The sequence below is a fragment of the Geospiza fortis genome, unplaced genomic scaffold, assembly GCF_000277835.1.
Source record: "Geospiza fortis unplaced genomic scaffold, GeoFor_1.0 scaffold157, whole genome shotgun sequence".
NCBI classification, from domain to species: Eukaryota; Metazoa; Chordata; class Aves; order Passeriformes; family Thraupidae; genus Geospiza; species Geospiza fortis.
In genome coordinates, this window is record NW_005054314.1 from 7149264 (window position 1) to 7166418 (window position 17155).

Here is a 17155-nt window from a genome sequence, read left to right on the forward strand (position 1 = left end):
CAGTTGTGTTCCCTTCTTTTTTTATTCTCATAAAATCTTTTTTTTCCTTCTCATAAAAGCCTGTATGGTTTCAACTCACAGATTCTGCCCATTAAGCACTGATCACATATTCAGCATAACATTTCTGTCCTTAAGTTCTGTGCTTTCCTGTTATGAGCAGTAGAATGTTGTATGGGCTTGAGAGCTGTGTATTCTGGTCATTGTTGGCAGAATGTCTTTCTCAATGTATGTTGTTGTGTCATTTAAAAAAGCCCCACAAAATAACATAAAACACAAGAAAAACCCAACAAAACAAACAGAGGAACAGGCCCAGAAACACAAGGCCTGTAAGGAGAAAAGGATGTTTATACTGAGTAAAGCATAAATTTATTCTGTTTATTTTACTTTAGTATTAAAATATTCCTTTTAATCATCTACATGCTTTAAAATACCCTGCTTTTAAAATGAAAAACTAGCTAATGTTGAGAGTAACTTACTTATGGCCTTTTTCCTAGAATCTTGAATCCAGGTTGAAGGTGATTTTGCCAGATGACATTGGAGCAGCGTTGATGGATGGGGTGGTTCTTTGCCATTTAGCCAATCACATAAGGCCACGTTCTGTTGCCAGCATTCACGTCCCATCGCCAGCAGTGGTAAGGCATCAATCATTTCTCTCATTTTTGGTACATCTTACATGAAGAGAAGCTTTTGAATTTCAATATTAAACATTTTGAGTCATGTTTGCTGCATTGATTTGCTACATTACTCACTTTGGTTTTTCTTGGAAGAAGCATTAAGCGAGGCTCAGAAGTTTAGTTTAAGAGCTATTTTCTTCATACTGAGTCTTCACAGAATGTGTCTTGTGTTTTAGTAACTGTAAGTGAATTTTCATCAGAAATATGCACTCCTTCACGAATGTCTGATGAAGATTTAATGTCCTGTCTTCACAGCCTAAACTCAGCATGGCAAAGTGCCGAAGAAATGTTGAAAACTTTCTTGATGCTTGTAAAAAATTGGGCGTTCCACAGGTACACTAATTACTTTTTTGATAATATTAATAACCACAGAAAACGTCAGCAAATACTGAGGTTGGGGGGTTAGGGGAACTTTGTTTAGGGAGCAGTAGTGATTATGATATGGACCAGAGAACTTGAAGATCTGAACAGAAATTCCATTCCAGGCTTATGGGATTATTTGAGGAAGCTACTTTATGGGTTTCTAGGCAGTTCTTAATAGTAAAAATAACACTGACCTCCTTGTAAAATATATTGTCATCTAAACAAAGAAATGGACTTGAGTCTTGTTTTGTCTTGTCTTTTTTAGCATGGCTGTAGTTGCAGCCCATTACTTGTGCTTCTGTTGCCCAAGTGTATCCTCTTACTTCCTTTTATGAGGAGAAAAAAACCTAAAGAAGAAATTATTTCCTGCATATTATGAGACAGAAATTCCCTTGATCTTCTTTAGTGAAAGAAGAAAATTAGCTGATAGATTTAGAAGCTGGTTTACTGCTCTGCCATAGCTTCTCTCATGTGGAGCCACAGGTTATTCAGAAGCTAGTGCTGAGATTTATCCTGTGAATTACTTGTACCGTCAGCTGGCAGTTGGGAAGATTGTCCAGCTTGTGCTGAATTTTGGGACTGAATGATGACTTTCTTGGAGAATGGTTCATTATTGAGTCTATCAGCGCTTCTAAGTTATCCCAAGAGAAAGATTGGTAGTAAGTTTGCAAAACAGGGGGAGAGAAGACCACTGAGCCAACAGCACCCACCAGCTTGTTTTTCTCTGCTTATGAAAAGAAAGTCCTTTAGTTTAAGAATTTAGCAGTCTTTTATGCATCTTCTGACATCGTCATAGTTTAACACTTCAGACAGATCCTAACTGTAACAAGTTTCTGCCCATTCTGTTGCTGGGGAGAACCACAGGGACATTTAAGGCCTGAGGTGTTTTCTCTGCAGGTGTCTTCCTGACATGTGTGTGGCTTCAGAGAATGTGTTTGTTACCTGCCCTGGGGACAAAGGCATGGAACTGGTTAAATGTCCTGTGTTCTTTTGCAGGAGAGACTTTGCTTGCCTCATCATATTCTGGAGGAAAGGGGTCTGGTGAAGGTTGGCCTCACAGTTCAAGCTCTGCTTGAGTTGCCTGCATTGAAAGTATCTCAGCTTTCTTCCATGTGACACAACTTGTTGGCAGCTAGACAGCTTCCCATTTGCAGCTCTGTTATGGATTGCTCTGAGGCACTGCAGCCTCCTACACAGGAACACCCAAGCCATCAAAAACTAAAACCTGTCCAGATGCTGTAGAGAGCCTTACTTTGGAGCTGTGTGTGAAAACCTTGGAGTCAGTTCACAGTTAAAAGAACATAACTATTTTTTTTTCTTTTGTAATTGGATGTACTAAGAGAATGTGGTGGCATCAGGTTCTCCTTCTAGTTAAGTTAAAAGCTGCCATTTAACATCTCAGTGTTAGAGTTAAATGCTGGATTTCTTTTTTACATTGAAAATGTTGTTTGAATTACTTTTGAAAGTACAAAGCACACCCCCTGTCACTTTAATTTTTTGAGTCAATCATTTGATATAAAGATAAGTCAAAAATGTAGCGATGGTATGATGGTAAAATGTGAGCAACTGATCACTTGTAATCCCCTTTCACTCTCTGAAAGCTTAATATTTGCATTCTAATATTTGTTTTTTGCACTCCTGATTGTAACTTCGCACTTCTAACATTGCCAGTATTGAGTCTGAGTGTCTGGTGATTACACAGAACAGGATACAGTGAGAAAAGGACACAGTTTATTGAGTTTTTCCAGTCTTCTAGGTTGGTGCCAAATATTTTTTTTCAGTTGTACTGTAGATTGTTTACCTGTGAAGTGCCTGTGTAATAACTCTTAATAGTCTTAAACATTTTTGAAGTTTCTTTGTTTAAAATAGATACAATGGAAATTTTTTAATATTTTAATAGTTTTTTTGTAAAATCAGTATGTGAAGATTTAAGTAATACTTCACATTTTTGATGTTGGGTGTTTTTAAGTTTGTTGCACAATTTAATTGTTGTCTAATAATTAGAAAAGACTGTAAATACTTTTTATTTATGCTATTTAATTTGATAATACCTAATTACTTTTGGTTTATTGTATTGTTGGACAAAAACAAAGTTGTCTACTTTTCTTTCTTTGGGACAAGCAAATACACATGATGAATAAGACATGAGGACTAGTGATTCATACAGAGTAATTTAGGACATTTTGATAAAACTGCCAAAATCTCAGGTTTATGCTGTGATGTTCAGGATTTTGTGTAATATTCCTCCTGATCTCACATGACATTTTTACAACAGGTATATCCATACTTTAGCTGGGAAGTATCAGTGTTTATCTTTTTAGCAGGGTTTATTGTGTAATTTCCATGAGTGTGGCATTAGCACACAGGTCAGTTTGTACCAATGTCACTGTGCTGAGACATTGGATCCATGGATAAATGTGAAAACAAAACATTTCCACTGTGGTGTTCTTTTGAAACTTCTGAGTTCATGTATTTGTTTGCTTCTGAACAAATCCTTGGTGTGTTGAACCATACACAGTTGCGTTCTTCTCCAAACAAGTTGCAAATAATTTCATCATTTTGCCAGTAGCTCTGTTTGTATTAGTTTGTTCTCCATGAATAGGTAGCTCAATTAAAAAAATGTTTTGACTGCCACAGATTTTCTATTTCAGGCTGTTATTTTCAGTTGAGGGATATGTTTGCCAGGCATGTGACAAGATTTGATTCTGTTCTTTCAAATTGACCAAGACCCTGTGTAAGATAATTCATTAAAAAATGAGAGAGGAGTATTGACTATTTTACTGTAGTCTTATAGGCAATAGCTGACAGGAAAAATAACCTTTTTCTGATTATAAGGTTAAAAATACCACTTATTTTTAAATCCATTGAAACAAGTTTGTGTACGTGTAATGGCTAAAATCCGCTATCGTTCATATAGTGTTGTCTTTAAAACACAGCTTATGGAGAGGCTAATGTATAAATTACTTTGCAAAGTCCTAGATATAAATCTTAGGTTAGATAAATATGTGTTTAAAGAAACTGGATTGCTTTGACATTTGAAATACTGAATTTCAAATCTATCTCTAATTGGTTCTTGCATCTCTTCTAATGGTTATTTTAACACCTTTATTTCTGTTTTCATTAATGTCACTATCTGAAAAGTCAAAAACTAAAGAAAAAGTTATAATTCACTAAGCAAAATGCTTGCCTGCTACATTTAAAAAACCCAGCCACTCAAAAAGAATTAATCCTTGTCTTTCATTTCACTGTCGTTGCTACTACCGGAGCAAAGTTCTAGTTCAGTGTTAGCCATGGAAGTGCTAACTATAAACTGTCACTTTGTTATCTGAAAATTGATCTCCACTGCTATTTCCTTGTCATATTTGAAAATATTTTCTGATCTTAAGGTAACATTTTTCCTTTTGAAGTAATTTTATTAAGTTACATCACGATGTAAACGTTAAGAATTCCCTTGATGTAGCAGCTGCTGACTTGGGGTTTTTCAAACTCCTTAATAAGTTGAAAACTGGATATGAAACTTATGTACTCATTTTAAACTGAAATCTACTAAAACAATTTATTTTTTTTTAGTACTCTGCAGTTCTTCCCCACAGACCTGCTACCAACAGTCTTGCTTTGCCATTCCTTGGAAATTATTATGGCTGCCTTCTTGCTGATAGAGAAGGATAATCATGATTCTTCCAAGGCTTCTCTTTTAGCATGGCAAAGATTAAAGCCTTCCAGTACCCTTAGGAGCAGTCTGAGAAAAGATCCACTGTGCTTGGATGAATCTTTTTCTCATCTCTAACTGCTTTTACTACTAATAATAATCTACAGCCTTGCTAACATTGGCTTGTACCATTGTGATTTCTTTAACAGCAGTTTCAAAAATGATGCTCAAAAGAATTTCAATTTGAAGTTTTCATTTCCAGGAAGCCTGTGGAGATAGTTATGTCTTGTCTGTACAAGAATTTGCATATACTCTGTTCCTTTTTTCCTTTCCTTTTGATTCCCAGCATCTTACTTTTGTTCATTCTCAGATCTAGTGCATTCAGGTTGTTGGTTACTCTGGGCCACTTCCCTTCTTCCTCTTGAATTTTTTAAAGAATTTGTAACAGTGATTCCAGAAACCATGCTCCAAACATTTCCAGTGTTTGAGATACCCATTTTCAGTTTTGTTTAGGATATAATGCCATTGCTTAGTACTTGATACACCTGATAGGGTAGGTAAAAACAGAGGCCTGCTCAGTTCCCGTTGCATTCTTTCTGTTTTCACTTACAATGTGAAGAAAAGTCAACATTAAAAGCTTTAGGAAGGTGCATTAAGTTTTCCTAATAAACTTGGCAATAATGTGGCATGAACTGTAAATTACAGAGTGGATCAGCATAGTGACAAGGCTTCTGGCCTTGTATGGTTTTTTTGTGTTTTATGTCACTGCATGCAGTATGTCACAAGTGACTGATCTTTCACTTGAGCAATAATGTCCCACATATGGTGAGGTCTTACAGCAGTGACAGTAAAATAATTGTTGTGAAGTGTTGTGTCTTCCCAGAGAGTATCTCAGAAATGCTTTTCATCTGTTCTCTAGCACTGCTAATCCACTGTGCTTACTGGGGCACTGCTGGAGATGCAGAAACCATCCAGACCTCTGATCTGGAGTCCTTCCAAAATCTAACCAAGAACTATGAGCATAAAACAGGGAGGAATGGATTTGAAACAATAAACAACTAACATGAATCAATTTTTTTTTTTTTTATCCTAGGCTTTACTGAAGTCAAGGCAAGTTTTACCCTTGACTTCAGTAGATTCTCACCTTTTTGATTTGTGGAACACCTGAGCTGGAGACCATAGCAAACATGGCTTAAACTTGTTTGACACTAGCAAATTTTAGTGTCAGACTCTTGACTAAAATAGTGACCTCTGGTAAGTCAAATGAAGTTGTAAAATGTTGTGTGGATTCATTTAATAAAAAATTTCTGATAAGCCAAACAGTATTTAGATGGTAGGAAAAATTACATTGAAGTGAGGTGGGAAGGTGGTGTTACCTCAATAAAATTGTAGGTGAGGACAACCATTAGGTTTTTACTGCACTAAAAACTTCATTTCAAATACCATATCATTTAGTGGCAGTCTCATCAGATTTTGACATAAATCTGTAGCTAAATCCAAACAAAAAGGAAGACATTTATTTTCGCTAAAATGGAATTTTATATGTCGTGTTGGTACTGAAGAGAAGGACAAAGGTCTGGCTCTTCTTCCCTTTGCTGATTCCTTAAGTGTTTATTTGAAAGGCTGGTTCCCCTGATTTCAACTGAAAGTAGCCTGTGGGAGTTTTTAGCCCTTCTGCAGATAGGAGATGTGGTTTGGTATTGGCAAATCAAATGCCACTTTTCCCTCACCAAATCAGGCACATGTGTCTGTGTTTCTTTTAGAGGATCTCTACATGAAAAGCAAAGTAAATAAACACACCCCAACACACACAATTTGGAATTAAGAAAATGTTATTAAGACCAGCAATGGGAAAGGCAAAGTAGAATTGTAAAAGCAGAGAGTGCCCTGAATTGATTTCACAATGAATCACTCCAGGAAAAGCCTTCAGTCTCAGTAAAGAAGTTTGTGTTCTGTAGCTGAGGGATGAGGATCCTGGAGGGCATGGAGCTTTCAGTAGAGCTCAGAACAACAAGGGATTTGCCAGCTTTGTGTTCCCAGAGCCCATTTGGTGTGGCCAGCTGTGTCCCAGTGTTGCAGGAAGCGTGGCTGATGGTGCAGAGGGCACTGCCCATGGGCAGGGGACCTGGCTGGTGCCACTTGTGCTCCCCTGCCTTTGTGCCAGTGATGCTGTGCAGGACAACTGCTGACAAAAACACCTCCTTGCTCCTAAAGAGATGCTGCAACCTGGGCAAAACCACCAGGTGATAATTTGAGAGTAACCACTGATAGATATTCAGCAATATTTTCCTATCCCCAGCAGTGGGTGATGCAGTGAGGCAGAGGATGCTTTTGCTCTGGGAACTGCAGACCTTTTCTGACTGCAAATGGCACCATGGCTCTGAAGGGGTTAATGTGTGCATTTCCAGGAGGAAATGCAAACAGAACTGCTGGGTTTGTTCCATATGCCACACACTGGGTCAGCTGTCATTCATTTACAGACAGAGGGACAGGTGAACTGCCTGTTCTTAATGAGCAATGTTATGGTACAGGTTTGTTTTGGAAAATATGAAGGTAAATGTCTCTTTTCCTGTGAAGAAAAATTCTCCTAATCTCCGCTGCTTAAATAGAGAATATATGTGATTAATTGAATTTTAGTTTAAACTTGCCACCGCACAGAAGCAGTTCTGACTCCTGTGTTTGTTACATAATAGAATGCCCTTTGCTTTATTGTCTTTAAGTGTTTCACATATTACAATTTTGCTAACATACTATCTTGAAATTGTGGTTATATGAAGTGCTTGTTCCCTCATTTGTTTTGGCCATTATTTTTTCACCATGAGAGGCAAAGGGCAGCAAAATTTCTGCAACTGCTTGGTCAGTTTTAGGGAAGGCATACCAGTTATCATAAAATGACATCTAATCTATCATTTTTAGTTCAAATTATATATAACCAATTGCATTTTCAAAAAAGAATTTTCAGAGTGTTTTTTATATTTTAGAATCCTAATCTTAAAACAAGGAAAACCAAAAATTTTTTTCATGGCTACTCTAGTATCTTAGGAAATTCTAAAGGAGAAGAACAGCTCGGACTGATAGCAATTAAATTGTTTTGGAAAAGTTTTGATTTTGGCAGTGTTAAATTTGCAGTTGAACTTGATCCATTTAAAGTCTCTTCCAACCTAAATAAGTCTATGATTGTAAGGCTTCAATGAGACCAGAATTTCCTTCCAGAGTTTTGTAACTCAATTACTGCACAAAGTCAGTCATTTAAATTAAATTCTTGGCACTAAGGAGGGTTTCCTCATTTCATTCAAAGTTAAGTGAAATAAGGCAAACATAACCTTTTCTATCTTAGTTTTATGAAGGCAAATTGTAATAGAGAATATTTGGAAATGCCACAAGGATACCTTTTTGCTTTGTTTCATTTTAAAATGAGTGAACCAGTGCAATGTTTCCAAAATGACTATATTTGTGTAGGGTTTGGTTGTGCCATACCTGGCACAGGCACTTGCAGTTGCTGTTCAGTATTAATTTGTATTCTGAAGCTGTGCAGGACTGTGCTCTTCACATGGAGCTGCTGATGCAGTTGTGTGATACCTGGAGCAAATCCTGAGTGTTCCTGGCAAGGCTGACATTCCCAGGAGGAATACACACACAGATGTAGTGAAAAAGGGTGGGTTGGTGGAATACATTGGGAGTAATGTGAATACTTTTTACTATTGTGGAATGTCTAGAATGATGAAAATGTGATTGCTTTACAATTCTCATTCAGTTGGTATTCAGTTATTTTATTTTGTAACTTGTGGTTATGAAACTCAGAAGATGCAATGTAACCAAATGGTCAACCTGTAAATGTGTGCAGGATGTGGCAAAAGTAGTTCTGAGGGCACAGCAGGAGAGTGATCCTTAAAAATAGATGCTCAAGTTGTGTATATACTTGCAAAGTTTTTGATAGTGCATTTCAATTGATTTTGCATTTCATGTTCTTGTAAAGTGCATCTTTCATACTTTTGAAGATTGTCTACTTGTACTATACTGTATTAAGCCTTTTTTTCAGGATTTCCATTATTGCTGGAGCTTCCAACATACATGTTTCTTTTGAAAAATGTTCTTACTGTTATTTGTTTTTGTAAATAGTGTTTTGTATTAAATTTGCATGGATAAACCCCACATTTCCAAAACCAGTGTACATACGCTGTGTATAAAATACAAACTGTTTCATAATTTTGATGTAGTCAAGTTATTCAATTTGATTTCATTTCAGTTTATATATTTGTAGTAAATAATGAGAATTTGTTGTATGTTCTCTCAAATGTCTGTGTTTTCATTTTGATAGATAAGCGACCTGCTTCATTATGTCAGGAAATACATCCTCTGACAAACAAAAAGAAAGCTAACTCCTGGTTCAGGGAAGTAGGACACATCCACATATGAACTATGTTGGGATTTTGGTTTTGACCAACAGTGGTGAGAATATAAAGGATCAAGTTGCCCTCACTTGTAGCAATCTTTATACATTTACACACTTCCCTGTGAGAACCACCCAATGTCTTCTCACATTTATATTTGGAACAACATAGATTTTTGAGTCTTGCTGATGGTAACCTTAAAGCAGCACAGAAATTCCTCCTGACAGAGGTGATCTGCTTCCCTTCTGTTCCCTGGGCTGGCTCTGGCACTAGCACAGATAATTTGTGTGGTTTGCAGTCATCAATTGCTTGATCCAGCCTTAGGGAAACTGAACTGCCAGGTTTTGGAGCTGTAGTTAAGTTGGGTTATTCAAATGTAACTTAACAGAGTGTTTTATAGGACCAAATTTATTTTACCTTAATTTCTTTTAGATTATTTAAAGATGTAGTCAATTTTATTATTAGACCTGAATATTGAAAATAAATACTCTGTTTTGAGAGATGTTTTTCCCTGTGAGACCTTATTCTGCACCTGCACACACCCAGCTGCTCTTTGTTTTCTGATGAGGCACATTGGCGACAGTAAAGCAGAAACTGAGGAGCAGCATTCCAAAGAAAGTGAACACCATTCCTTGACAAAAGCATCTCAGCAGCTGGAACTGTTTTCTGCAGTTACTAATGATGGGTTTATAGGTGAAATGTTCTCAGTCTTGTTTAGTTTTCAACTCTGAAGAAAACTTTCCTCTTATAAAAAGGATGTTCAAGGGCAATGATGCCACGTCCAAAAGCCTCTGTTCCAAGCTGAACTCCACCGAGTTCAGGTCTGAGGAGGGGCAGCTGAGGGAGCTGGAGGGGCTCAGCCTGGAGGAGAGGAGGCTTAAGGGGGACCTCACCACCCTCTATAGCTCCTTAAGGGAGGGTGGAGCCAGCTGAGGGTTGGTCTCTTCCCCCAGGTAACAAGTGACAGGATGAGAGGAAACGGCCTCAAGTTGTGTCAGGGGAGGGTTAGATTGAATATTGGGAAAAATTTCTTCTCTGAAAGGTGGTCAGGCATTGGAACAGGCTGCCCAGTGGAATCACCATACCTGGAAGTGGGCGAGAGCTGTGTGGATGTGGCACTGGGAAAAGGGTTTGATGGTGAGCTCAGTGGTGCTGGGCTAATGGTTGAACTCAAGGGTCTCAGGAGTGTTTTCCAACCTTAATGGTTGTGCCATTCTAAGATGAAAGTTAACTCTGTGCCTGTTGAAACCAAGACAATGACATACAAAGACATTTTTATCTTCCATGAAAACGTCAGAGTTTAGCTGCTTACTCTTCAGCAGCCCAATGATGTTTGTTACTTTCTCTCCTAATGCAATTCCAGATATTTTTCTTCTCCACAGTTAGTGGAGGCTGAAATCCTTTTGCAGCTTGAGTGAGAAGTACTGAGATCTTCAGTGTAAATGCTAATTTGTGTTAAGAAGAATATGACATTCCAGACTCACAGGTATAAATTCATGAGCTGATGCTGTGTTGTTCATTTCATCCTCTCCCTTTTGATCTCCAAACTCTCTAGCTCTCAGAAAGAGAAGAAGGCAAATCAACAACCAACACAGTCTTTCCTAGCAGAACCTTCCAAGTGCATGAACTTCTGAAGAATACTTAATTAGACAAATCATCCCACACTCCCTGTATTCTCCAGGCCCTAAGAAATAGAACCAAAAGAAAGGATTATCTCTGAAAACTCTCAGGGGTATAATTTAGAAATGGATACTTAGTACTGGATTCAGTTCCAAATAATGTTTATGTGAAAGCTCTTCACAAACCATTGAGTGATGTGTCTAGCTTGCACTTTTCACTGTGTACTGAGATAGTAAGTGCATTCTGTTCTTTCTCCAGTAAGGACAGTGATCATCTTGTAATTTTTGGCTCAAGCAACATAAACTTCTATTTCCCAGGAATATTAGTTTAAATGATAGTGATACTTTTTTTTTCCTTTCTGATGAAATCATAGGGGAATTCCCAAAGTTTTTTTCCTCCTGTATATGCAACAGGATTACAAAAGAGAGGTATCAGACCACCCAGTGAATGAGCCATGATTTATTATTCATGTTACTGCCCTTCTCTGAGCATTCCCTTGCTGCTCTGATTATCAGGTTTTGTGTATTGCCAGTATAGGGCATCATTGAGCCTTATTTCTTTATTTGGGGACTTTGAAACTCCCATTCCCAGTTTTTACTTTTGCTACTGGCTTAGAAACAGCTTTATCACACAGGCTGCTTCTGATATGTGCTTTTTTTGATAACTTCCATTAACATTTTATTCAAAGGGCTTTCGTTGCAAATCCAAGAGTTGTGTTTGATGGATAAATTGAAATGACAAACATTTAATTTAGGAAAAATACTTGATTCTTTCAGGACTTATGTGTCCCCAGATGGGTACGTTCCTTTTTTTTTTTTTTGGCAAAAATATTTGCCCTTTCAGATATCAACAAACTGCAAGGAGTTCTGTTCTGACTAAAAGCAAACTCAGAATTGTTATAATATTCTTTGAAGACATCTATAAAACAGAGCAGATCTTATCACTTCTGTTCCCCAGGTACAGATGGGGAAAGAAACCTCACCACCATCTGTCTTTTCTCACTTGGACTTTCCCATAGACCAAGAAAGCCTTATGCACAGAAGGGTAAATATAGTTTCTGTAAATACAAATTTTAAAAACAGAATTACTGTCTTTTGAAAAAACCACAACAAATTCATGTCTAAATTGACAGTTTACTCAACAATGGTAAACACATGAGGTATTTTTCACTTTCTGACAGATTGCATCTGCTTAACAACATTGCGACTTGAATTAATCCCATGTTTCCTTGTGAGTGCAGGTTGTGCTCTGCCTGCACACAGTGCAGCCCCTTTTCTTTGGCCAGAGAACTGCTCCTGCACCCTGATCTCCAGAACCAGAGCATTCTGCTGTTTGCCACTTTTGCAGCCTGTTTATACAAATAAACACTTGATGCCACTGAAGCTGTTACCCTGCCAAGCTTATAAACATGAAAAATCCAAGCCATGGATGTGGCAGTCAAACATACACATCTGGGTGGTGCTCAGGGTTGCCCAAAGGAGTTTCAGCTCTCCTTTACCTTCCAGCAGTGTCTCTGAGCCTTGGCATCCCTCCACTCTCCCACCAGGTCAGGTGAGATTCCCCCGTCTGCCCTGCAGGGCTGAAACATGTTCTGCTCAGATTTTACCCACTGCTGCACATTCTGCTCAGATTTTACCCACTGCTGCATGTTCTGCTCAGATTTTACCCACTGCTGCTGTGTTTGGGGCACCTCTGCCAGGGCTGGGGTGGGATGGACAATCTCCTGCAGTGCCCTCCAGCCTCAGCTCTGGGCTGCGGTGTCCTGCTGGCTCTGGGCCCCCAGGATGCTGCCTCAGGCTGTCCAGCAGGCTCTAAACAGCTGTAAATGCTGCTTTGTGACAAATCCCACAGGTTTGTCAGGAAAATGGCTGGGGAGCACACGGGTACTCCTGTCAGCTGGCAGAACAGAGGGTGGGATGTTCCTTCACAAGCAAAAGCATCCTGTGCTCTGGTGTGTTCAAAAGGAACAGCTGGATTGACATGAAATGTATCCCAGTTGCTGGTTAATTTGTCAGGCATGCTGTGATTCTGGTGGACCAAAGGAGGAATCCAAAGGTGTTTTTACCCTGCCCCACTTGACACTCTTTAGTTGGGCTCAGTTTTGAGTGGACAGTTCATGCACTGTGGTGCCATGAAAGTGCTGCTGCAGACCAGAAATTTCTTAGACAGTGGAAAAGACAACTGGAACTCAAAATAAGGCATTTAAAATCAGGCTGTCAGAAGTGATTAAGGCTGGGGAGTTTATTTACTTGTCTCCCACCCAGCAGGAAGAAGACAGTGTTTAATTTGTGTTCTGTTGGCCAGTCCTTCTCACAGGGGATGAATTCTTGACCTCTCATGAACTTTTTCTGTGTCAGACATTCACAGAAATAAAACCTACAAGTACAGGAGTATTTGTTTTATGCCTGATACTCCCAAACTGGGAAATAGGAAACCAGTGAGGGACAGATGCTGTGGGCTGGAAGATGAGCCAAGGCTGTGGCTCCTTAGCTCCAGCTGCAGCAGGGTCCCTCTTGTTCTGGGCAGTGCCCTCCCCTGTCCCCAGCACAGGACCCCCAGTGCTCACCCCTGTGCCCAGGCTGAGCTGGCAGCTCCTGCCCCAGCACAGACAGCAGCTCCAGCTCCCCTTTGCTCCCTGCAATCCCAGCCTGTGGAATTAAAGGTGATGCCGTGGAGCATCCACTGGAACAGACCCACTTCAATGGCTCAGTGTGGAGACTTTCCCTGTTTATCCTTTTCCTGACATGATATGGGTTTATTTAAATATATTTTGGTGTGTAATGAGCCATATAATTTGTTTTGGGCTGAGCCAATGCATGGAGCAAGGGAGTTCAGGCCTCCAGGGCCTTAGTGTGCTGTAGGACTTCCCAAAGAAAGCAGCACAGGGTTCCTCTGTCCCCATGGCATCTTCCCAGGGGCTTCCTGCAGAGACAGGTGGGGTAGGACTGGGAGATGCTTCAGAAGAAGACAACTCTTCAAGTTTCAAGGTTCATAGTGGGATTAAAAAGTCACTGCTCAGTCACCTTGTGGGGAATTAAGGTAATTAACTCAATTAAGGAATTAACTCAATTTTAGAAGAGTGCAGATTGCTGCACCCACAGGGTAAAGGTAGGTCTTTCACAAAGCAGGCAAACTACTGAGATCCTTTCATTAAAATAAATATTTTTATTTTCTCTGTTAAGACAAATCTTCCCCCACCAGCTAAAATCCATAAGTGCCAGTTGATTAATACACTGATGAGGGATTTATTGGTATATTTCTTAAAACTTGTTGAGATCTTTGTTTTTGCTGTTGTAAGTCTTTTGAGTAGTATTACTCAAATCCATGAAGTCATCTCTAGTGCAGGGCAAGCCAAAGGAACAGAGCATAACACCAGGGAAATTCAGAAAAGGGAACAATTGGAAATAACAGGATGATCTTTGGGCTTAATCCTGCACACCCACAAGAGCCTGTACCCATGGGACCTCTAATTTCTCAAGAATTTAATGTCAGAGTTAGGTGTTAGCCAATATTTTTGTTTGCAAGAGCACTTTTTAAACTGTCTGAGCCCTGCCTTCAAGGTGAAACTGGAGCACTCATTCTTTCTTACCAGCAATGAAACCATCCCAGCATGGGTTTGTTTTGTAAGTGTTGGTTCCCAGCAGAGATGTAAATCCTTAGATTCCTTTAACCCAAGCTGAAGTGCCGTGGTTGGTGCAAATGCTGCTTGGTGAACCCCTCTGAAAGGAAAACCCAACACAGCCTCTACTGAAAAGGATCCTCAGGACACTGACATGGGAATGGCCCTCTCAGGGCTCTGGCTTTGGAAATTTGCTGTGCTTTTTTAGAGGTCTGGACAGTGTTAACATCAGGTCTGGTCACACTGACTCAAGCCTCTATCAGTGCTATAAATTGTTGGTAAATTATCTGGCCCCAACATCCCAGGCACAGCTCTGGCCAGAGCTGGTCTCTCCAGCACCCAGCGCAGGCCCAGCTGTCCCGTCCGAGCCCAGCTGGGTGGGATCAGCCTGACTCCCCCTCAGCAGGGTCAGGGTGTGCTGACCACAGCCCTGCAGCAGCTGACCACAGCCCTGGATGAAGGATCCGTCCAGCAGCGCCTTCCAGAGATCACAGCAGCTCCCCCACCCGCTCTGCTTCCCTTCCACCCTTCCCTGCTGTGTGAGCGCTCCTGGGCTGCACAGGCATTCCAGAAGAGGCTGGTTAGAGGAATGTGCCCCCTGCTGAAGGAGTGACAAAATTATCCTTTGTCCCTTTAAAAAGGAAATAAGCCCAGAAGTTTCTCTCCTCGATTAAGTGAAAAGGCATCTCACAGGCCTGGGGGACTTCACCTCAAACTTAAGGATGGCCAATTGGACAGGAGCCAGAAAGTCCTGCCGGAGCAATTTACTAGAAACGAAGAGAACAAAGAATCTAATCACTTTTGTGAGGTGTTTTACCAGGGCCAGGAGGGCCTCTTGCACCTGAATTGGTTTTTCTCTGTAAAGAGTTTTGTTATTTTGCCTTTTAATAAAACCTTTTGGTTTCCAACACTACCACAGAAGCCACTCTGCTGATTTTATGCCTCCTAAGGTAGCTGAGCTATCTCAGGTGTGAAACAGATCTCCAAGAGCTTAGGAGTACTGGCCCAAGGAGACCCCCATTTCAGCTGGTCTACCCTTTTTCCCTAATCATATTTCCCAATCATATTTCCTGCTGCAGAGCAAGCCTATGTAATTGCATCCACAGACCTGGGGAGATCAAACCCGTGCCTGATTTCACTGGCAGTCAGCGCTGGGAAGAGCAGCCAGCTGTGCCTTGGGGAGCAGCCCCGTGAGCACATCCTTAGCACAAGGATTTGTGGCTGCAGAGCTGCTGAGTGGCTGACTGAAAGCTGCAGTCATCTGGGCAGGACCTTGGTCACAGCCTATCTCACAGGAAATAACAATGGAGCAAGATTTTTCCATGATGAAGGAGCCCCACCCAATTTGAAAGGACCCAGTGGAAGCCAAGAAAATTTTTCACTGGATAAAAAGTGTTTTACTTTCTGACACTTGTGTTTGTTTTTTGGGTGGTTTTCCCCATAAATGAAGAAGTCCAGCAGTCTGTGGACACCTGTGCCCAGCTGAGATGCTGATGTTAGTCCAGGCTGTGCAGAGCTGCAGCAGTCACAGGTGATGGAGCCAGGATTGCCAAGGGTTTCTTTCCCTCCCTGCTGGGCTCTGCCTGTGGCACTGTCCCCACGGTGTCCCACAGCCAGGCAGGGCTCTTCAGGTCACACTAATCAAGGTTTCCCCAACCATACTGCATCCTGTTGTTAGGAAAATTAATCCACAAACACCTCTCCAAAAAGGAGACAGAGGAATCCTTTTTATTCCAATAAAGGGAGAGGCCATGGGGCATTGCCCTGGGGTCCCTCAGATTTTTGGAGGACACAGCCGCCTTTTTATCCCAATTTCCTGGGTACATTTCCCTTCTCTCTTTCTCCATTTCTGAGGTACTTGAGAGGTACAGACTCCCCAATACTCCTGATACCAGAGATTTCCCTCTAATGTATAACCCTCCCTTTTAATTTGTAATTCTTACTGAATTTAGGGGTTTTTCTTCCCCATTGTTTCTTTCATCTCTCAATGTCTAATTTCATTTATCAGCAAACCTAAAGCTTATTTGTAAAAGCGAATATCTTTTTCCATTCATCAATCAGTGGAATCCTGTGACAGTGTTCACAGGGGTCCGAGGATGAGGGAAGAGAAGAGGATCTGACTCCATGTTTCAGAAGGCTGATTTATTATTTTATGATATATATTATATTAAAACTATACTAAAAGAATAGAAGAAAGGGTTTCATCAGAAGGCTAGCTAAGAATAGAAAAAGAAGGAATGATAACAAAGGCTTGTGGCTCAGAGTCCGAGGCAGCTGACTGTGATTGGCCATTAATTAGAAACAACCACATGAGACCAATCACAGATGCACCTGTTGCATTCCACAGCAGCAGATAATCATTGTTTACATTTTGTTCCTGAGGCCTCTCAGCTTCTCAGGAGGAAAAATCCTAAGGAAAGGATTTTTCATAAAATATGTCTGCGACAGAATCCTTCCCATTGTTTCTTTACCTCCCAGTGCTGATTTTATCTACCAGCAGACCCACAGCTTGTTTGGAAAGACAAATCCACTATTCCTTTCACTATGAAGGGAAAGTCCCTCACACTGGAGTGGCTGTGGGGTCACCAGCCCCACGTGCAGGAGCTGTGAGCTGGGAGGGGATGCTGAGCCTGACGTCTGCCAGCTCTCCCTGCCTGCCCTATTTCTTCATGTGCATCCTACACACAGAGCACTCCCAGGCTGCCCTGTCAGATGCAGCTGATCAAAGCTCACTCTCTAGAAACAGGAACGTACACAGCACTTTTTTTTTTCATTTCACTCTTCCAGCTTTCTTTTTTTTTTTTAAGAGCTAACAAGTGTTTTGTCTAACACGTTACCT

At 40.5% G+C, this 17155-nt stretch overlaps 1 protein-coding gene across 1 annotated transcript in view; it reads left to right on the forward strand.

The window, feature by feature from the left end:
- Positions 1-9575, forward strand: part of LRCH2 (leucine rich repeats and calponin homology domain containing 2) — a 39016-nt gene extending 29441 nt beyond the window's left edge. The window contains exons 20-22 of the mRNA XM_031056111.1: positions 495-632; positions 930-1007; positions 2034-9575. Of these exons, the coding sequence (XP_030911971.1) occupies positions 495-632; positions 930-1007; positions 2034-2153 (336 nt within the window). The 3' untranslated portion in view covers positions 2154-9575. The remainder of the gene's footprint in view (positions 1-494; positions 633-929; positions 1008-2033) is intronic.
- Positions 9576-17155: the final 7580 nt, after the last annotated feature.